Genomic DNA, 23806 nt, shown 5'->3' with positions numbered 1-23806 from the left:
CGCAGCTGTTATCAAAATTTATAAGGCCAAATGTATCTCAGTGGCATCATATGGTGGTTCACTATGGGGATATAGGGGAGTGGAACCCTTACAGATAATAGAAAACACATTTTTTAGATCTGTTCTCGGCGTCCCACAGTCAACCCCGTCTTACACTGTCCATCTGGAATTGGGGGTAAGCGACCTCACAGACTTGATTAAAATAGAACCTTTAGTTGCTTGGTTGAGGTTGTGGCTCAATAAAGAAATTCCTCTAAACCATATTATTTTGAGAGACTGCTTGTCATTGGACAAAGCTAAAAATATCAGGTGGTTGACTTATATAAAGGAAACTTTTACGAGGTTGGGAAGGCCTGAGCTTTATACTGTAACTGATTCTATAACATCTAAAGACATTGTGTTTATAAAACATGCAATGAAGGAGCTCCTATCCCTGGAGAGGGAAGAATCTGAATTGAAAAAACCCTGTGTCAGGGCTAGCCTAATATTGTCCATACCTAATGGCCCAGAAAGTTATTTGAATATTGTGACCCATCCGTACCACAGGTTTATTTTAACTCGTTTTCGTTTTAATCTGATACATTTTAATCTTGGTTTTTATCCTGTATGGAGTACCCCAGAAAAGGCGCCACCATGTTCTTGCGATCATTTCTCTGAACAAAATACTATGCATTTTGTAATGTTTTGTAGCCACTACATTGATGCTCGGAGAATGTTCCTTGTGCCTATACTTAAGGAAGCTGGGTTTATTCTAGTTAAACCTGCTCTTATTTTTTTACAACTGTTACAAACTCCCAGGGTTATGTTTCATGTGGCTAGTTTTCTGGTGAGAGCTATTAGGAGCAGGAATATTAGATTAAAGAACGTGTCGACCTCCCTTTGTAGCACGGATTGCGCACTTTAATTAGGTTAACTATAATTACATTGGGACTATAACCATAAAAACCATTGTAACAGGGACATTGGTGTTGCTAACGATTATTTTGCTGGGGATTTTATTCGTAATTTTCTTTCCCTAAGCTTTTGCACATTAGCACTTTGCACTTTATGCTTCGTACTTGATATGAACTGTATTATGGTCTTTGATGACTTTTATCTTGTCGTATTTTAATTGTTTTTAATGTGTAAATTTGTGTATTTTTGCTAATGTAATATGTATCTTGCCATTGTCTTTGTATGATATTAAGTTATCGCAATAAAGTATTTTGACTGACTGACTGAAGTACCGAGTAAGTCTTCCCTATGACACCCATGTGACCTAGCTTACGTCCACTGAAGGTATTGGAAAAGATCATTCAACAAGCAACTCATGACGCACCTGAAGCAGAACCAGCTACTAGACTCTTTCCAATCTGGCTTCCGCAGCAATCACAGCAATAAAACCACCCTGATCACAGCCACTGATGACATACGAACCCTCCTCGCCCAAGGAGAAACAGCAGCTCTGATACTCTTTGATCTTGCGGCAGCCTTCGACACCGTCTCCCACCATATACTGATCAAAAGACTCCACCACATCACCTTTTTCCTCACTGAAAGAACACAGAGGATACACCTCATGCCTTTCATATCCAAACCCAAGGAGATCACCTGCTGTTTCCCTCAGGGATCATCCCTCATCAGCACGCTGTTCAATACATACATGACCACACTGGCCAAATTCGTCCAATCTCACTGTCTCAACATAATTTCATTCGCAGACGACACCCAACTCATCCTCTCACTCACCAACGACCTCACCACCTGCAGAACCAACTTCCACAGATGCAGGACACGCCTCGCCGACTGGATGAAGAACAACTTGCTTGCAGCTGAACACAGACAAAATGGAAGTACTCATCTTCGGCAACAGCAGCAGCACTTGGAACGACTCATGGGGGCCATCAGACCTAGGACCCACACCCACTCCCTCTGATCACACCAGAAACCTCAGAATTATCATTAACAACAAGCTCACCATGAAATCACAGATCAACGCTGTCTCCTCCGCCTGCTTCCTCACTCTGCACATGGTATATGAGATATTCAAGTGGCTACCCCTACACACGAGACGCACCATGACACAGGCTCTTATCACCTGCCAACTTGACAATAGCAACGCCCTCTACATAGGAATTGCCTCGCACCTCCTACAGAGACTTCAGACCATACAGAACGCTGCAGTCAGACTCATCCACGGCCTTCCCAAACGAACCCACATCACACCCCAACTCAGGCAACTCCACTGGCTCCCCATACAGTAGTGATTCCAATTCAAGCGGCTGACCCACGCACACAAGGTTCTAAACAACCACGGACCCGCCTACATTAACCACCGTCTGAATTTGTACCAACCGTCAAGAAGGCTATAGCTCCGCCTTCCTCTCACTTGCCCATACTCCCTGTATCTTCCAAAACAGAAGTGGAGGACTCTCCTTCACTCACATCGCAGCAGCGATCTAGAACAGCCTCCCCATGCAACACCGAACCATCACTGGAATTCCGAATGGGCCTCAAGACCTGGCTGTTTGAATAAACCTCCGGGACCTGCAAGAACCTGTATACCCTATTAGATGATTAGCCACGCTTTATGAATCCTGATTGATTACAATCCTGATCGATTTGAAGTTCACTGGGTTACCATTGGTGGCTTGTTTTGCACTGTGCATATCTGCATAAAAATCTTTGCTAAATCAACACCACCAGGCAGGGTGGATGCTTGAAGGTGACCTCAGGCACACCCATTCTGCTGGACATGGTGTCTGTTCTGTGGGGGTGCTTTTCAGGTGGACACAGGAGTCAACACCTTCTGGCCTGGGTATTTAATGGGTCATGAACATGCACTGAATATAATAATGATTGCTGCAATGTGTTTATCAATTGCCTCGTTATATTTTTTATTTTGGCAAGTCTGTACATAGCATATGTTTTATATGTATAGTTTATGTATGTTGCTTATGATTTGCATAAACTGTAACAATGCTTTATAGTATTGAATATACTGTTGTAGTAGGTACATAACAGGGGTCTCTCTGGAGTGCTCTTAAATTGTAATTACAGGTTTGGAATGTGCTTATTTGTTGCACTGATTGACAGTCACTCGTAAGGCGGTCTCAACAAGCACTGTGCTTCTTCTTTCACTTTGGCAAGTATCTGTGTCACCTCTTAAGTCCCTCTAGAAAGATTGTGTAAGCTATATTCCTTAGGATCAGAATTTGAAATAGTTTTGTTCATCAGGATTACACCCACAAATTGCATGCAAACATTCTCCACCTGCTATAATCTTTGAAATCCTGACCTTCAGTTAAACTTACTTCCATACCTTATGTTTTTTTATTTAAATGCACCTCTGATTCCCTTCTACCTGCTTGTTCCCTATATAAAATTCTCTAAATCTCATACAAACCTGTCTTAAGCTCTTTTGGAAACCCTAACAATATTTATTAATTCTAGCAAGTAATTGCTCTCACATAGTCCCCTCTAATGATCACATCTATGTCGATAATGTACCTACCAAAAAGAAACTGGACTGAATGCATGGAATGAGCATGCAAAGCTGACCCTAAGAATTAATGGACTGACCACCCACGGGGTCCCGGGTAGAGTGCTACTTGCCATGAAGTGCTTCAACGCCTCTTCAAGGGTAGTAAGCGCTATATATAAGTGCCACTTAACAATTTAGGCCTGATTCACAAAGGGTGTCCGCACTCGTGGTGGAGTCTCTGGACTCGGGGGCGATATTTCCGCAGTAAGAGGACTGTAGGGCAGGGCTCGAGTCAGGGAACCACGCGGGTGGACGGCGTCCCCCCACTTATTTTAGCAGGTGGACGCCATCCTCCCCGCCCAAAAGCTGTTAATAAGAAACTGTCATACATGGCCCTTCGATGCAATTTAATGCATTCACATATCCCAAGAGAGCCGTTGGCATTTCTGGCACCCGCACTGTACGTGTTTAGTGTGCGCCTGAAGTCGCGCAGCTGGTGAATGATATGTGCATGTTTCCAAAAACATCTGCAGCGCAGCTCTAAATATGAATGAGGTAAGAAGCTAAACGCACCTAGGAAATAAGGGTAAAAATTTATGAAGTTAACATGCGTACTGTTTGAATGCAAGTGAGGTTGGGATAATATTTAGATGTGTCATTTGTACTTTAATTTATTGTACCTTTGTTTTATCTTTAAAGATTAACTCTCTTCTGGTTATTTGCTCTATTTGAAATACATTTTTAAATCTTTACCAAAAAGTAATTCGTAAGAGACACGTGTAATACATTAAAGTTTGTGTTAATAAAAACTGGTTTATTAACAACGGCGCTACATTCCACAGTGGGTTAACGACGTGTCCCCCAAGTGAAGCAGGACTCCCTGTAATGAGAGGGAACTGACTACCTTCCGTGACGTCACTTCCGGTGACACCACCTACCTTGGAGCGTCCCCCCACTTCTTTTTTAGGACTTGTGCCCTGCTGTAGGGTCTCCAATCAGGCCCTATGTTTGGCAGATACATTTAAATCAATGGACCCGTTCACCACCAGTTCGCTGTATGGAGTATATTACTCAGTTTAACATGTTAGATCTTAGATGCTTCTGATGGCCGAGTGCGTGAATTGCAAATCAACACCGCCCTCTAGTGGCTGAACGCGAACTTCATAAAGTCTGTTAGAATATACGTTTTAATGTTTACTTAAACATTGGAAAGTAGAACGTAATGTGTTGAGGGATTTTTTTTATAAATGCGTAGCACGTAGCAGTAGTAAAATGTGTTTGTTCCAGGTATAATAGTAAATATTCCGGCGGACAATTTAAATGTAATACATGGCAGCATAGAATGAAAAACATCAATGGCAGACTTGTATTTTAATACAGCGCGTCTTACAGCATTTCCGTCCTCCGCGTCGCCCTGCTGGTCTTCGCGTATCCTCTCCCTCCCATTTTAAACGACGTTCTATGTCCCCAACCGACTCTTCACCTTTAAAACCTCATCAGACCTTTCATTTCATAGTCTGATCTACAACACAGAACTCACTTGTCGTACCAAAGCTTGTTTTGCACTCCCTGAAGCACTGCTGTACTCAGCAGCTCCCATTCTATCTGATTTTTTTTTTATTACACACTTACCCACCACATCACAGCTCTTTCCTTTGACAGCCCTGTCAAGTGTCACGCTTCAGACGTGACACTAACGCATTTCAGTGTGGTGATCCGCATCACCGCACTGAAATGGAAAGTCATGCATAAATGGCATAGCGCCTCATCAGCTGTCAGGCCGTAGCGCTGCTAAACATGCACCAATATTCAATGCAGACTGAACCTAACGCTAAATTTTGTAGTGCGCTTTGCGACCTGCTTCTGGAAGGCTTCGGAAGTGGCTGAGCTGTAGTGCTACAGTGTAACACTAGTATTAACCACGTGGCGCCGCAATCCTGATAGATGACATCAGTAAGAGCGCGCCATCGCGAGCGGGTGGTTGTGGGAGCGGGAGGCTTAACTTGTAATGGCAGAGCTGCTCGTGGTAAATAAAACATATGAAAATGAAAATCCCTGCGACCGACCGGAGCCACCCCAACCCCACCGACTGTGGCAGCTACTGGAACTCGTCTCTTTGGCTGAGAGTCACTGAAGTATGCCCGAGCAGATGAAATTTGGGGCGGTCGGAAGTCGCTGCGGCCACGAGGCTGCCCGTACTGTATTGCCGCTCCTCTCCTCTCACAGAGTGAGTAACTGTTAAGGTAATTGAAGAATAAGTGTGTAATTCCTTGAAACACCGAAGCGACACCCTTCAGATGTACACCAAAGAGCAGGGATGGCACTTGTCTCGCTGAATGTATATGAGCTCGTGGGGCACCGGATCATGACCGCAGCAACAAAAGTAGTGCCCTGCAGCGCACAGGGTCGTGTCATCTAAACAACCCTAACCCCCAGTCCAAATTACGTATTTGGAGCAATGTTTGAGAAAGTTGGCAGCAGGTTTGAGCACCGACGTTTTGACGCATGACATCACCAGTGTGCACAGCTGTTCCGTGCTCACCCGATTGCTTAATTTGACAAGACATCGTTTAATTCAAGGCCTCCCAGACATCCCCGCAGGCCACCCAGGCCTTCTCTTGGATAAGTGTTATTATATCCACCTCCTTTTGTAGATATACTGGCCTTGGTGAGGGGCACTAACCTCACGTCATCCCACTCCTGCCAATGTGTCTGCCATATTCCAATGGCACCTGACAGTTCGCTTGCCTCCAGTATGTTTCGAGCACCAATAAAACTGTCAAGAAAACGCTGTTGATTAATGACCCGCTTGGGATCGATCAAGGTTTGTCTAGTGGAAATTTCAAATTTTACACAGAAGGTAAATGTGCTTGCTGCAAAGCACGCGCATCATGCAGCTCACAGAAGTGCATATAATGTAGAGAGGTTATTTAGTTACTGCTTTTGTCTGAGAGATTATTTTAATAGTTGCAATTTACAAATGAAAATCTCCCCGATCTTTTATTATCCTAATGTTGCAAAACGGGTTTAGTTGAGTAGAAATCAATTGTTATTAGTAATGACAACCCCAAACCACGGTGGGACATTTTAAATTCTGAGTTTGTGCTTCTTCAGATCAAGCACTCTTAAACTATACCCACTATACCTCTTTTGCAACATTTCATATACACTGCTTTACCACTTATGATTTTGTCTCCATGTTTGATGTACAGTTCTTTGACACCCTAAAATGGTACAAGTAGCTCTAAAAAGCAAAACAAAAGCATGTTAGAGAGAGTGGTTGTGGACACTTAAGGGTCACTGTTAAAGGGTGGTAAAGCGCAATCGTCTTTATTGCTCGATTTTGCTGGCGAGCATGTGTCACTCATAGTTGTTGAAATGTCACTCATAATTACACTGAAATTATGAAAATGTCACACATAGCAATCTGACACCTTGGCAGCTATGCTTTGATATACTGCCCCCTGTGGAATGTTGCAGCAGTTACAACATAAATGTGAATCTTCACTTCTCTACCGAAGATTCCTTGGCTTTGAGCTTATACTATTTAGTGGTATTAGCATTAGGGGGTCACAGCAGTAAAGTCCAACTACACCTTCAAGTACCAGTTGCCTACACACACCCTACCCTTCACTTGAGAGCCTGCTGCTCGCGTTTAGTCTTGCGCGGGAAGCTTAAAACCTGGTGGTTTTATACTTTGATATTGGGAGTAGTCTCTGTGGTGTCTCTGGGTACCTCTTCTGCGGCCTAGCGCTGGGAAGCCTTTGGTTGGGTAGCCCGGCGCTGTACAAATCTGAATAATAATAAGAATATGCACAGCAGTGGAGCAAACTTTCCCCACACACAGTATGCAGAGCAATAGGGCGGACAGCTTCCCCCACGAACACTATACAGAGCAGTAGGGCCGGCAGCTTCCTTCACACACACACTATGCAGAGCAGTAGGGCGGGCAGCTTCCCCCACGCACACTATACAGAGCAGTAGGGCCGGCAGCTTCCTTCACACACACACTATGCAGAGCAGTAGGGCGGGCAGCTTCCCCCACGCACACTATACAGAGCAGTAGGGCCAGCAGCTTCCTTCACACACACACTATGCAGAGCAGTAGGGCGGGCAGCTTCTTACACACACACTATGCAGAGCAGTAGGGCGGGCAGCTAACTTCACAAACTATGCACAGCAGTAGGGCGGACAGCTTCCTTCACACACAGTATGCAGAGCAGTAGGGCGGACAGGTTCCTACACACACACTATGCAGAGCAGTAGGGCCACACTGTATATAGAGCAGTAGGGCAGACTGCTTCCTTCACACACAGTATGCAGAGCAGTAGGGCGGACAGCTTCCTTCACACACACTATGCAGAGCAGTAGGGCGGGCAGCTTCCTTCACACACACTATGCAGAGCAGTAGGGCGGGCAGCTTCCTACACACACTGTATATAGAGCAATAGGGCAGACTGCTTCCTTCACACACACCATGCAGAGCAGCAGGGCAGGCAGCTTCCTTCACACACACTATGCAGAGCAGTGGGGTCGGCTTCCCTCACATTTCTCGTGGACGTCAGCTTCCCTGCTTCTTCATACCCACAAGCATGGACATCAGTCAGGGAGTCTCTTCCATGAAGCGTGAGCAGCAGTAGAGAAAGAATTTGCTGCAGATAGCACAGGCAGCAGTAGGGCAAGCTTCCTCTGCATGCGGCATAAGCAGCAGGTGGCAAGCTTTGTGAAGTGCAGTTGGAATTGGAAGAGGATTTGTAAAGCGCGTAGCTACCCGGGGGCGTCCCAGCGCTGGACTCGAGGAATTGGCTAGGGAACAGACGAGACCTAAGGGGACAGCCAGGTTTTTAGGAGCTTACGGAATTTTAGTAGGTTGGTTTCCCTGCAAATGTTATGGGGCAGGGAATTCCAGAGCTTGGAGGCGTTGTATGAGAACAGACGCCCTCCTGACCGCGCTTTCCTGATTGTGGGAACAGTTGCTAAAGAGAGGTGGTCGGATCTGTGCTTCCTGTTGGCTTTATATGGTTTGATCAGGGATTTCAAGATTGAGGGCCCTTGTCCTGTAAAATGTTATGTGTGATACAGAGAGATTTGAAATTGATTCTCTTGTGGATTGGAAGCCAGTGTAAGGAGCTTAGGGCCGGCTTAGCAGAGCATCTATTTTTTGTGCCTGTTATCAGCCTGGCTTCTGAGTTCTCGACAAGTTGAAGTTTATTTATGATCGATCTCAGGGCGCCAAGATATAAGGCGTTACCGTAGTCCAGTCTGGACAGGATGAGACCCTGAATGTGGAGTTTTCGGGAGTTGGGAGGTAGAAGAGGGAGGATTTTGCGTGTGGTGTGTAGAAGGCCAAAGCAGGGTCCCGCGGTTTTCTTAGCTTGTGTTTGAAAGGTTAGGTCTTGATCGAGCCAGACACCCAAGCTTTTTATTTCTTTTTTTGGTGTTGGAACAGGTCCCATACAGGATGGCCACCGAAAATTGGTGGTGAATTTGGATTGGTTGCCTAGCATTAGGATCTCTGATTTTTCTCCGTTTAGTTTGAGGAGAGATTTGCTCATCCAACTGGAGATTTCTTTTAGGCAGGAGCATAGATTTTCCTGGCAGTGGTCCGTCTGGTTTAGAGAGACCATGAGTTGGGTGTCGTCGGCATACGTGACTAAGTTGATGCCGAAAGGGTCTAAAATTTCCTCCAGAGGGGACATGTACACATTGAAAAGTGTAGGGCTTAGGATGAACCCTGGGGCACCCCACAATGGAGTGGCATAGCATTGGATCTGATGTTGCCTTCGGTGACCTGAAAGGTTCTGTGTTTTAGAAAGGATTTGAGCCAGGCTAGGGCTGAACCTGTGACTCCTATCTTGTTTAGACGATGGATCAGGATAGAGTGGTCCACCATGTCGAAGGCAGCGCTTAGGTCTAGGAGGATCACTGCTGCAGATCCACCTGCGTCCAGGGTCATTCGCGCCTCTTCAACCACTGCCATCATGGCGGTGCCTGTGCCCTGGCCAGGCCGGAAGCCTGTCAGTGAGCGGTGTAGGAGTCTGTTGGAATCGAGAAAGGCGGTGAGCTGTTGGTTAACGAATTTCTCTGCCACCTTGCTGATTCCAGGTAGTAAGGATATGGGCCGATGGTTGCCCAGTTGCGCAAGCTTCCTCTACACACAGCAGGATCAGCAGCGAGTGACCACACTTGACGCCATTAGAGTCCAAACAAACACTTTGATATGAACTGCTCCTTCTTTTGTCACAAGCACTGTGCGCAGGAGCACAAGCGGACTCTGAAGGCAGCCGCGTTCCTGCATCTGATTCCGTTATTAGGCGCCTTGCTTCCCCGCTCCTGTTCTCTCCATAGAGTCCCCTCTGCAATGGGCACTTTATAACGTCTAGCGCCTGTCTACTGAGTGAAGTGTAAGAAGCTGTACACACTTTAAAATGACTCACGTCGTTCTTCACACTTACCATTCGAGCTGTAGTTTTATGTTGACCCTGCCCAGATTTGAAATGTAAAATGATGTAATTGTGGAAGCCCGCGCCCGCGCCCTGGGTCCCCGCCCCTCTCCCTCTCAGCCGGGTCACAGAGGGACCATTGAGGCACTTTTGCAATCAAGCTGTAAAGTGCTCGTGTTCCGCCCTCTCCTCTCGCCGGGTTTGATCCAAAGTAAACGAAACCCTCAAACAAACTCCAGCCTACTCAGCTTAAATCAGCGGAATGTTATGACTTTGCTCCCCCTTTCCACACCCCTCCTTGACTATCCTTTCATTATACACACCCGATTGCAAGTCAACTGGAAACAAGTCTGCCTGACAAAGACATTTATTCATGCTTTAGATTTTGCATTGGGTTTGACATCTTTCACGCGTGCTGTCAGTGAATTGCACTGCTAGAAATAAATATGCTTTTTGGGAAAAAAAAATGCTTTATGACTTTTAAAGTGGGACTGACATAAGATTCCTAACTAGATCCCGAAGCAGCTGTATTCAGTAAACATGCGAGGCCGAGCTGATGAAATAAGGAGTGACCTGGAGTTGACTTTAGTTTCATGCAGGGCCCTGCTGTGGGGCAGTGGGTGTCTCAGGTTGGTATACACCAGAGTCCGGCTCTGGCTGGCAGTAGACGGCTCCCTTCGACTGCCAGAACTGAACACTTATTAACTAGGCCTAATATTGTATGTCCTGTAAATAAAGCCTCTTTTAAGAATGCTATAAAGTTGAATATGTGTGCTGCTGCAACAGCAGGCTTGTTTAAAAAAAGATAATTGTTATAAACATCCAGAAATGGAAGAAATATGTCGCTGTATTTTTTCAGATATGTCAAGATAAACAAACAAAACATTGGAAATGCCAGTTGGTCTGACATGGGCTGCTAGGCTATTAGTTTTACCAGTGCTTGGTTTATAAACGTTTTTGTAAATCTGTATTATGAAAAATGGTTTACTGTACGTTCACACATGGAAGCGGCTGTCTGTATTTGTTGTTGTAAAAATACAACAACCGAGAAAGCCTATTGGGCTGGCTCTGCTTGTTTTACAAAGCCATTCATGATGGCCATCCATGTGTGCACGCCCACACGGGCGTCCATCTTTGAATGGGATTAAACTCATTCAAAATACTCAACACTTTCAGTGCCCACACAGGACACAGTGCACTGCAAGCAACAAGGTACAAAAGAACAATGGGAGCTATGGAGCTATGATCAAATAGTAACTGGGAACCATTCTAGCCTGTTGCCAAAGGCTATAACGTTTATTAATGACCCAACCCCAAGTTATATATGCCGGAGCCACAGGCACGGCCATAAAGCAAGGGTGAGAACTTTTATCCAGTGGTATGGCCTGAGGCAGAGAGGTTATAACGCTATTAGAACATTTCACCCACTGAGGGTGGAATGCTCTACAACAAGCAGGGACAAACAAAAGAGATAAGCATTAGAATGTGGGAGTTGAGGTCTATATGAGCCGTTATTGGCCCGAGCTTCTACATTGTCTTCAGTAGGGTTCCCAACATTCCAGTGTTCTCTTGTAAGTGCAGGGGCTCTAAGATGTACTGATAACTGCTCCTCTTATAGGATGTATAGTTAAGAAAACACTTTCTCTGTCATGACAGTCGACATTACTGCCAATTTCCATGAGTGCCTGCCTCCTTCAAGTCATCACTGTTTGCTACCTTTAAGCCCCACCTCTGTGTGTGTACTGTCTTATATTCCCCACCCTGTGTGTAGCGGGTATAGAAGACATGCTCAATGTTGATAATTTAATATAGGTTGTTATTTTCAGTTATGCAGTGGCTGTGCAGTTTTACTGGTGCATTATGCCTCTGCACTGTACAATGTTTTGGTCTTGTACTCTAGACTGACTCTACTAACAGTGCTTTGAGGAAATATGAAAGGGTGTTATTCTTAGTTTTGTTTATGAGTTGTATCATACGGAGTCCGCTTCTTTTTCATTCGATGAATGCATGCATGTAGTTTTCACATAATCCATGCATCACATGGGAATATGCATGTATTGGTATAGGGTAACCCTGGAGGAAATAAGAGAGAATTTTGCACAGAACTATTAGAAAGGCTGGCCCCATTCACGCTGCAAACAGACAAGTTCCTACTCGTAGGGGACTTCAACCACCTTCTGGAGGCTCTTGCCAACGTAGAGTCTGCCTGCCTACTTGCAGCCATGGAGTCCCTTGATCTCTCTTCTAGAGTAGTTAGCCCAACTCACTTGGTGGGTCATATATTAGACACCATCTTTTCCAACATCTCAGAACTATTAGTGGAACCTCCACAGAGGGTAGGCTGGACGGACCACTCGGTACTAAGCTTTTCCTGGGCCCCCTTAAACTTGCGAGGTCTTTTGCAACCTCGCAAAGAACTCCACAGAGCTTGGAAAAAGGTGACCGCTTCCGCCTTTAGCAGTGTTTATACTCCTCCTGTATTTACTAACGGCAATGATTGTGACATGGCTTTAGATTCATTTGAGGCCTCTATAACAGATGTCCTCGACTCCTTTGCACCATTGAGGATGGTAAAAATCCAGGCTGCGCAGCCCCTGCCCCATGGTATACAGATACACTTAGAAGGGAAAAAGCCCTATGTAGGGTAAAAGAAAGGAAATGGCAAAAATCCAAATCCGACCAAGATGAACGGTGCTACAGAGAGGCCCACAGAATTTATTTAAATAGCTGTAACACAGCCAGGAGAACCTATTTAGGCTCTTGCATCATGGGAGCCAAAGACTCCTCGCGGGTGCTCTTTGACGTCCTGAAGGAGTTTACAAATCCACGGGCGAATAATCCACTCCCGTCATCCACACAGGAACAATGTGATCGCTTAGCGACCCACTTTACTAATAAGATCGATACAATATATCGATCCTTTGGGCCTGAAGAGGTCGTTGATGAGAGAGCCCCCCTCTAGGGAAACCCCTACTCCCCGAGCTTAGAATGCATCCCCATCATTACTGGTGAGCAGGTGGGTGTTCTACTATCTCAGGTGAAATCGGGTTCTGCTCTAGACCCGGTACCGCCTGCGGTTATGTCTGACCTAACCCCGGTCTTAGCGGATACACTTGCAGACATCTCTAACATCTCATTAGCGACGGCCACTTTCCCACGCAAATGGAAAAACACACGCATTAAGCCCCTGCTTAAAAAGGCTCTAGCAGATCCTACTGATCTACAGAATTATATGCCAATCTCCCTTCTTGCTCCAAAATCATGGAGACACTAATCAACCGACATCTTTCTAGCTATCTAGAACAGAACAAAATATTAGACCTATCCCAGTCCGGCTTCCGTGCATCCTGCAGCACATAGACCGTCTTACTAGAGGTTACCGATACGCTAAGGATGTCACTGGATAAGGATTCTCCAGTTATGTTAGTGCTGCTTGATCGGTCGGCAGCCTTTGACACTATCTCTCATCGAATCCAGTTGAACAGGTTTCGAGAGATAGGGTTCAGAGGTCTTGCCTTTAAATGGATTCAGAATTATCTGTCCGACAGAACACAAAGTGTCCAGTTGGACTCTTATGTGTCACATACAGCTGTGGTGGATAAGTGGGTTCCACAAGGCTCTATATTGAGCCCCACGTTATTCAACCTATATGTCTCCCCCTTGGCTTCAATCGCTAGAAACTGTGGGTTTGAAACCATACGCTACACTGACGATATGCAGCTTTTTGTGCACATAGAGAACGACCCTGCAGTAACAAAAGCTATGTTTATAAACTGTGTGACTAGCATAGCTAGTTGGATGAGGAAGAACTTCCTGCAACTTAACTCTTCCAAAACTGAGATACTGTTGTTTGGCAATGTAGAAGAACTGTGGACTTTCGACTGGTGGCCATCAGAACTAGGAGAAGCTCCTTCCCCAAGAGGGTGGCCTAAGAACCTAGGTGTTAGAATAGACAATAAGCTATCGATGGAAGAACAGGTGAAGATTCCCGCAGGCACCTGCTTTGCGACCATGCGGATTCTCTGAAAGATCTTCCCCTGGATCCCATTAAATGCCAGAAAGGCCCCCATTCAGTCGCTCCTAATCAGTCGCCTTGACTAAGGCAACTCTTTGTTGGTAGGATTTAGGGAAGACCTGTTATCCAAATTGCAGGTTGTGCAAAATACGGCAGCTCGTCTCGCCCTTAATAAACCAGCAGGAACCCCTTCTCTTCCTCTCCTACGCCCACTACATTGGCTTCCTGTTAGGAAACAAGCTCTCTTCAAGCTGCTATGCATGGTCTTTAAGTCCCTGCATGGAACGTGACCAGCTTACTTGACTACAAAAATTGAACGCTACCAACCTGGACGACAACTCAGATCCAGCAATCGTAGCCTGCTCTGCAGCCGGAGGATATGGAAAGCTAAAATGGGTGGCCATGCGTTTTCCTATCTGGCCCCCAAACATTGGAATGAGCTCCCTGAATAAATTTGTGCCTACCCCAACCTACCACAATTTAAAAAAATACTCAAGACCTGGCTATTCTCAAGATTTTATTTTACATTTAGCCTTCCCTCTCTGGCTCCGAGAGATCCCCCTGGGGATGATTCGTGCGCCAATAAAATGAGTCTCAAGTAAAGTAAACTAGATGAGAACTGTCAAACTTGGTCCATGCGGTCTCTTCCACTGCACTTGGTTGTGAAAGTAGGTTAGAGGGTTCGATAGAGAGCAGAGGTTACTGGGCTCCAATTCTGACCCTCGTACTCCTTTTCTACTGATGTTCTTGGATGCAAAGTGAGCACCAAATAAAGCCCTTTAGTATTTCTTTGTCAGGGTAATGAAGGAAACTGGCCAAGGCTCAGTCAGCGAGGTGGAGAAGGCTAGAAACTCAGTATTCAATTTCCGCAAACTCACACTTCAGCAGTTAATAGATCATTGTCTGGCCAGTGATTTTACTTTCAAAGAGTAAAAGGACATCAATTTACACATGCAGCTAAAAACTGCACATTAAAAATCACAAGGCAGCGGTACCATGAAACAACATCCAAAGTAGAAGTGAAGTTATTGAATCCATCATTTTTCATTGGCTGGGCAGTGAGGTCAGAGGAAGAAATTATGAGAGCTTTGGGATTGAGGGTGTGTTTCTAAGTCTTCTATGATCCATGATGATTTTGGGGATAGGAAATGATGGATTGTAGCATTATTCAGTTTTCCTTAACGATGTTCAGAGGGGGGATACACGTAGGAGAACCTTCCTTATTATTTTGTTAACATTTCGTGTAAAGATGTTGCTCTGTGTCCGATGTCGTTTAGATGGACAGGAATAGAGAGGTTTGAGGTTGTGGAACTTTGATTTGGGATAACTTGGAGAGACTAAGGTTTTGGGTGTTGCTGCACCAGTTTTGAGAAGTAAATTCAGGAGCGGTGAGTTAGGTGGTAGTTTTTACTTTTGATGATCACTTGCAACTATCCTCTAGGCTTTGAAAATTGTATCGATAATAAATTACTTTAGCCATATTAATGAAGATAAAAATCTGAAACCCCATCTCTATTACCAGTACCTTAACTAATGCATTTATATTTTAATTTATGCTGTAGCTTCAGATCTTTTTTGTTGCAACAGTTGGCTTGCATTCTCCAACTTATGTATATCCTGTGATTTTATGTCTCTTTGTGACTTAATTGTAACATAAAAATATATTATATTTAGCGAGCCCTAAAGCCATGTAATCGAGGAACGCTACATAAGAATATTAAACACATAAATAGTAAACATATTGCAGAGTCACAATCAGATCTACCTTTTCGCTGTTTTCATATTTCTTGCTACTCTTTTTAGGTCTAAGGCCAGGCATTTAGCAGCTCTTTTTTTAACATATCCCCTCATCTGTATTATCTGAGAGTCTTCTTCAGTTGATCAATTGTGTCCAGATATTTAGAGATTGTGGAGTTTAGAAAAGACATTAGGAGAACTTGCACTTCTGATTCTGTTATAAGTAGGAAGTGTACGAGTGCGGGATACCATCACCTTCCACTTGTTTTTCTCTAGTCAATTGAGTTTCTATAGAGAGCTAATTCTTTTGTGGAGTGAATTGAAGCACAGAAGGAAAATAATCTTACAGTGGCCAGGCAAAATCACAGATGGGGAACCATCGTACATCAGGATGGGATCTAGTGCGCGAGCAGCTCTGCAGATTTCACCTATACGTTATTGATAGACCCAGAGGCAGCAATGCCACTGAGGGAAGGATGCAATGCAGTTATGGATGTCATCAAACTAAAGGTTGAAGTGGCCCAGGAGAATTTCTCTTTTGGATGTCAGGTCACAGATCAATCTAAAATTGAGGGAGTCCCGGAGAAAGTGATAGGCAATAGATTATGCCAAATTTATTGGAGGTGCTGTTAGGAACCCAAATGCAAGAGGCATATTTTTGTAGAAAGCCTTGTTTATATGGTCAGGCTTTGAAATGGCGAGGTCTCCTTAACAGACCATGGTGATTGTCCTACACCTTTCATGAGGGAGTGACCTATCAAGAACTTGTGGCCATTTGTGATGAATATATTCATTAAAGAGCTAGATGAGCACAATTTCAAATATTGGTAGCCTATCAGTATCAAGCCAGTGGTCAAGGTGTATACTGCGGAGTGGAAGGGTGGATTTACTTGCAAATCTCACATTGAAACGTGGGATCTTGCAAGTGATGAGTTATATTAAGTAATTTTCCGAAAGATATTTTGCAACTCCTGGTCCCCTTCATAGGATCCATGCTGCTCATACGTGCTTTAAAAAGAATGCTGTGAATGCATCGTTTTACTCATTGGTTCCGTAAACTGTTTCCAACAACATTACATAGGTGCAACTGTAATATCAATGTATGTGATTTGGAAAGTGATGCTAAGTTCTTTCTGTACATGGTACCGCTTAGTAGCTGCTTAGCAGCAAATTGGTGCAGATTTTCCAATATTGCAAGCGGGTCACAACATGGAGAGTTGTTGATGGTGAGATGATGTTGTGAGCACTTGCTACAGAAACAAACATGACAGACTCGAATACTTAATATGTACAAGTCTGCAATTTTTATTTATTTATTTGGACATTTATAAAGCGCCTGGTGACGCCCAAGGGCGTGTCCCCGCGCTATGGTAAGTGAGCAGTTGCCATCCCCCCCTACCCCAGGAGTTACCTGCTAAAAAGGTGAGTTTTTAATTTTTTCCTGAACAGGGCCTCTGATGGCTCAAGACGCAGGTCTGGGGGCAAGACATTCCAGCATTTGGGAGCAAGGTATCTGAAAGATCTCCCCCCCATCCGTGCCTTCCTAACTCTGGGCACCACCAGTAGTCCCGTCTGTGAGGACCGTAAATTGCGGGTAGGCTCATAGTGGGACACCAAACTCTGGAGCGGCACAGGGGCTTTGCCGCTCAGAATGCGATGGCACGTTGAGAGGGCCTTAAACTCAACTCTCTTCTCCATCGGGAGCCAATGGAGGGCTTGGAGAGCGGGTTTAGAAGGTGACCTTCTCGGGAGTCTAAGCACGAGCCGTGCTGCGGCATTTTGGAGCACCTGGAGGCGACCCATGACCTTGCCTGAAGCCCCCAGATAGAGCAGGTTCCCGTAGTCTAAGCGCCAGGTGACCAGGGCGTGCACCAGCGTCCTACGAGCCGAAATGGGAAGCAGATCTAAAACCTTCCTCAAAGTTCTCAGGACACCGAAACACACCCCCGTCACCCGGCCAACCTGCGGGCCAAAGGCAAGGTCCTTGTCAAGCCACATGCCAAGATTCTTGGCCTCCAGACTGGGAGTGGGGGCCTCGCCTAAGCAGGGTGGCCACCACGCAGTCGACCACGCAGAGGGCCCGCCCGCCCGCAATGCCTCTATACCACTGAAATGTACAACAGTATAGTATATCTTACGTAAACTATAACTTAGATTTGTCAATGCATATTTATGGCATACACTAACTGTTTGCTCGTGTTCTTCCAGGTGGTGCTGCAGAGACTGCCGGGACCATAGCAACCGGGGATGAAATTCTTGCCATTGGAGGAAAGTCTTTGGTGGGACTCATGCATTATGATGCCTGGAACATTATTAAATCTGTCCCTGAAGGACCTGTTCGATTGCTGATCCGGAAGCATCGGACCTCCGTATGACATCAGCAGCACATAGCAGTCCCTCTTAGCAACTACATGTGTATACTGTACAGTAGAGTTTTTAGACCTTCCTTCTCTAAATGTATCAAAGTTGTGTCTACTTCTCGGCTGCTTGTGGACAGTGGACTTCAGTGCTTCAACTGAAAACACAAACATACCATTGAAACATTGGAAAGAAGATGTCAATATTTGAAATCCAATGGAAAGAAATTGGAGATATTTCAATTCTGCAATTTGGAGTGATCTATTGTGTACAGATGCTAGCCGCAGAGTTACAAGAGAATATTGAAAATATCATGTGTACAATTCTGATGTGACTTGCAGTTTCCACCTCACTGATTTTTCTTTTGACTGATTACTTCCCATCGTTAAAATGATTACTTTAAAGAAAATGTTCTTAACTGACTCTTGCTAAGACTACAACTGGTTGGCTAGTGTTGTATAGTGCTGAGGACCAAGTTAACATCATCTGGATGGTTACTGAAGTCCATTTAAAATTTCAGGTAGATTATGCAATTTAAGTTCCTTTTTCTTGGTTTCTACTTTCTATTTTTGTATATTACTTGTGAAATACTTTCCTGTGTATAAAGATATGGTCTGTGTTTGATAAAGTAGTGAACTTTGGCACAGCGAGCAGGCTACAGTGTATCATATTCCTCAATTGCAATGAATGGAAGCTTCGCAAGGCCTGAGTTGCCCAACAAGGATATCTACGAGGTACTTGCCATAAATTAGGAAAGACAAATGCACTCCCTACCTTACTATGCTGGATGATGGCCACTGTTCTGATTTTCTATTTTTTTATTTTTCAAAATAGAATAAATTAAAAGAACATTACAATTGGTTAGATTTCTAATACAATACTAAGCTATTGCCTAATTGTATAAAATATCTTCAGTCATAAAAAACACTCAACGTATCATCATTCATGTTTCAGCGCGGTTTTCTTTGAGCTCTCCGTCAGTTTTTTTAAACCTTCATTGTTTTTCAATTTTCATGTCATTCCTTTAAACATTCATTCAGCAACGTGGGGGCGAAAAGCCCAACGGTTACAAACAAAAATTATGCTATCTTCTTGGTCTTTAGTTAGTTGCATGCAGTGATATATATGCAACTATTTTAATGTTTTAACTAGAATGCAACACTCGGTCTTAAGGCTTAAGTCTCATATTTTATGCACAGATCTGATGTATCAATCTTCTACAACGCATCTTTTTTATTGATGCATTTTCCTTTCTTAGCATTTGAGGTGCACACCGTCTCTAACTTTAATTTGATTTAAATCACGACTGTAAACACATGTAAATGGTGACAGAAGTTTAAATCTTAAACAATTGCCTAACATTTGTATGAAATTGATATTTGACCTAAGAAAACACTAAACATACCCATTTTTTAGAACATGCCATTCTTTGGCGTGATTAAGATTTAGTGCTGCTGTATACAGCCTTGTATTTATTGTGACAGCCTATGTCTATATAGCCTTTTATTGTATGGTATGGATATTGTTCACGGTCCTTAGATTTGGTACCGGCCAATATATACTTGGGCAATAGACCCTGGCAGAGAGCATGCAGCTGTGACGGAGGCCCTTGACTCCAACCATCCATCGGAGCACCTACTAAAATAATACTAATTTCTGTCATGATTGTGGGCAGTATCTTGAGATGTCGCCAAGTACTATTACATTTTGTTTTGTGGACACAAACCTTACTAGGGGCATTTTTCTGGAAAACTAAATATTAAAGACCCGACCTGCAGGGAGATTTCTCCTGGTGTCTGGGGTCATTGGCTGTTTTTCCTGCCCGGGACTGACATGCTTTGCATGAGAGGTCTTGAAAGGTCTGTCGTACGTATAGTGGGCCTTGTGACCTATCAACCAGGTAGCCCTGTGGGGGATGGACTCATGAGCCAGTGGTTTCAAATGTCGGAGCAAACTGGTCTTTGCAGTTGGAAATCTGTAGGCTCATCCACCATCTAAATAAAGCAGGGGAGACCGCAGGTTTCGCGGGATGGAAGCACCACTTATTGGCGGTGGGATTCTTGCTTTGCCAAACACTAAATGACCCCCAAGCTCAGATGATGCAAAGAAGTCAACCATTTCCCACTGGAGAAATAGATACTTATAGATTATATGAGGAAAACCATCAACAACTATATTACAGTTCTTTCCTCTTTAGACTATATTTAATTTCTATTGAAACATGCTGTTTCCTACAACAAAGCATTAAAAAAACAAGAACAATGAGAACACTATCACAAGAAGAGCACTATCATAGGCTCAAGAAGAGCATTATCACAGGCACAAGAAGAGCACTATCACAGTTTGGGAATGATGTCTGTGAAATAAAGTAGGATTAAATGGCAGTGCCACTAATATTGCATTTTGGATAATGATTTTATGATGTAAAATACTGTGAAGGTATAAACAGTGCAGGTAAGAGGCGAATAGGGCACTGTAGAATACTATGTAATGCTAGAACACATTTGCCTGTTCAACTTACTATTGTGCAAAATTAATTTAAGACACACGTTTGGCATGATATGTTTTTGCTTAGCAGAACGGTGCTACTCCCTGATTATATTTTGAACATCATCCCTGAGATTAATTAATTTGTTGTGTCACCCCAAATTATAAGAACAGCAAACATATGCATACTGCATAAAAATCCATGGAGCATAAACTGTTCATAGTCAAAAGAAGTTAGGGGCTTGAGATGTTAAACATAGATAAGAGATGGTTAACTGTTTGGTAATCTGCAGAACACTCAGGTAAGACATCTTCTATTACCACTGGAAAAGAAATTACCTTCTCAGGTCTACAGTACTATTTAGAATATAGTCCTGGAGATTTCAGGGTAGAGCTGTAAATCCCTGTTGGAACCAATACGCTGCTATGGGTGATTAAAGCTACTTGTAAACAGTCAACAATTAGAGTTGAGGTTTGGACTTTAGTTTGAATCCTGTTTCAAAACAGTTGCAGGATCATGCAATAGATAATACACAATCTCTTATCATTGTAATGATATACTGTTAAATTTGCTCTTAGGAAAAGTTTGCAAACCTTGATGTAGGTAATTCGATATAATATGAAAACATTAATTTACTTGTGGGAAAAGAGTAGACTTACTTTTTCATGTATTGTGTATTTAGATTGTTCCAAGAATGCACAGGATCCCCCCTGAAATTATCAAAACTGACATGCAGCTCATCCATTAAAAAGAGGATCTACAGTACAAAAGATTCAATGAAGCAAACAATTGTGGTAATCAGTTCTAGACATTTGATTACAGTATTATAAAATATTGAATGCAACCAACAACACTTGACATTTGGTACATCCCATGTACTTTTTCTACAACAGACTTTTTTCATCATAAAACTCAGGACCATAGCATGTGAAATGTTAGAGATGTTAAGACAAACAGTGAATGTGTTTACAAATATGTCCATTGATACCATTCTGCATGTATTTAGATGTTTAATGAACTAATGAGTTAAGAGTGCCAAGATAAACAACTAGTTTAAGTAATTGTACAGATGGCGATACAAATAACAGGTTCTTACTTCATAGCACACGTTTTCTTTTCTTTGGCAGAAGTACAAACTTTTTGTGACATGGTTTTAATTGTGACTGGACAAATGAATCCCTTTGTTCCAGTTTTCTTTGTGGAGTTGCTTGGGTTCATCGCAACAGCTCATGGGTTTTTGTTTGTACCTTATTCATTGTTCCTCTGGTATTTTGTTAGTTGGCATACGTTAAACTATCTCAAAACCTTATGTTAAAAAATCCAATAATCTTTTGAAAACATGAGGGTAGCTCATAGCAAGCAGCCTCATTTATATGGCTAATGCTAATTTGGGGAAAGAAAACATCCATTGTGTAGTAGAATTGATACATTCCTCTCAATCTCTCACCCACCCTCGCCCCTATAATGCAGCCTAAAAACTAAGATGAAAGTGATAGAATGATAGAAGTTATTCTTGGATGTCCAGTGATATGCTTGTTTTGCCTGATAAGTTTATCTTATGGGAAAAGATGCAGCTAGGTAGACCAGGGGCCTGCATGGAATAAGTGTAATGGGACTAGAAGAAAACATAAGTGGACCGAAGCAGTGCCACACCTTGTTTAGTCTTGAGACAACTCTTTTGTGTAATAGGTACACTAATGGTAAGCTCCAAAAAGCAGGTACATAGCTAGCTTTCATGCTAGCTCATTCACACATTCAATTTTGAAGTAAATATATCAAGGGGCATGACCGACATTACCTATTGAAAGTTGCAATCATTGCATCGATAAGCTCCTATTGTATAATATTGTAAAATTATATTGTAATTTATGAATATATATATAAATATAAAATGTTTATTGTCACATCAATTCTAAATGCCTTGTGTATTATAAGACAGTGTGTGAAATACTATGAAACAGACTGTATATTTTCAGAGTTGCTTTTCCTCTCAACCATGTAAATCTGAATCTCTATAAACTTGTTTTTTAGTGATTTTTCAAAAAATAAATATCACAAGTATGACATACTTCTCATTTTGGAATGTCTAGTGTTGTGTGTAGAATTAGCTGGGTGGGAAAATAAAGTATTGTCAAGTACATGGTCTCCTTTCACACCGTTGATGGTTAATTTACATACATTTGTTCAAATGTTTGTATTATTCCTCATAAAAGTAATAATCACATACTCTGTCCATGTGTCACTCAAAAACAGTATTCAAGTAGATTTAGCCTCAGAGCGATGTCACTTTAGGTATGTTAAATAAGTTCTGTCTGTTTGTGCGAAATGAACATCTGAAGTTGACCAATGACTTGTAAATTTAAATTATATCATCACTGTCACAACTTTGGATATACAAGCATCCTTGAAAAAATGTACAAAAGAGGCTGATGAAATTATAGATTCCTTTAGTGCGGCAAAGATACCTGTTCTGGCTCAACTGGGCTAAAACCTTGTAAAATGCCCCTCATATAGGCTAACAGTCCTTATGAACCAGTATGACAAAATGCTTAAAAAGATACAGCCTTACACTTCCCTTGCTACAGCCCTTAACACCATACACCCTCATTTTATATACCTGTAACATATAGGCTTCTCTCTGGGGAGTGAAACCCATGGCAGTGCATGGTATGCAAGTCTTCTTTTTGAAGATGTGGAAATAAAAAGGATGCCCATGATGTTACTCTTGTTGGATGCTGAAAAGTAATTTAAAGAAAAACAATAATCCTTCCTCATCAGGGTTCTGAAATAGCCATGTATAGATAGTTATTTAAACTTAGTGACGACAATCCAGAACTAGAATTGGTGTTAAAAGATGCTATAGTCAACTGTCACAGAATGCAGGAGTGTTGGAGGCAGTGTAGTCTTTAATCATCAGACACGCAGAGATGGGCCACCCAGACGCTTGCAGGGAGCCGGTAATTCTCCAAGTGACTAAGCTCTACAGCACATTTGAACAGTAACATTTCACATGACATAAGGTCCCAAGGTTCCAGACCTAGAAGCAGGCAGAAACAAAGGCCTTAAGTCCAGAAAAGGCTGGAGGATATTACATTGCATTTTTCTTCACCAAAAAGTATATAAAAGCAAACAATGAGCAAAACATAAAACCAAGCAAAACAAACAAGCATATTTAGAAGATAATGTAAGAGAGCAAAAAGTATACATGAAAACGAAAAGCAAAACTCTTCTGGCAGACACTCCTGAACATCAGCCAAAGAAATTCTTCTCTCACCTTGTTGTTGTTGCCGTTGATGCCCTAA

The 23806-nt window shown here is 43.0% G+C and overlaps 1 protein-coding gene across 1 annotated transcript in view; it reads left to right on the top strand.

Moving 5' to 3' along the window:
• Window positions 1–21599, top strand: part of PDZD2 (PDZ domain containing 2) — a 1063478-nt gene extending 1041879 nt beyond the window's left edge. Inside the window, exon 24 of the mRNA XM_078674899.1 lies at window positions 17867–21599. Coding sequence (XP_078531025.1) covers window positions 17867–18033 — 167 coding nt within the window. The 3' untranslated portion in view covers window positions 18034–21599. The remainder of the gene's footprint in view (window positions 1–17866) is intronic.
• Window positions 21600–23806: the final 2207 nt, after the last annotated feature.

Source organism: Lissotriton helveticus, chromosome 2_1, assembly GCF_964261635.1.
Source record: "Lissotriton helveticus chromosome 2_1, aLisHel1.1, whole genome shotgun sequence".
Taxonomy (NCBI): domain Eukaryota; kingdom Metazoa; phylum Chordata; class Amphibia; order Caudata; family Salamandridae; genus Lissotriton; species Lissotriton helveticus.
This window is presented reverse-complemented; position numbering and strand designations above follow the sequence as displayed.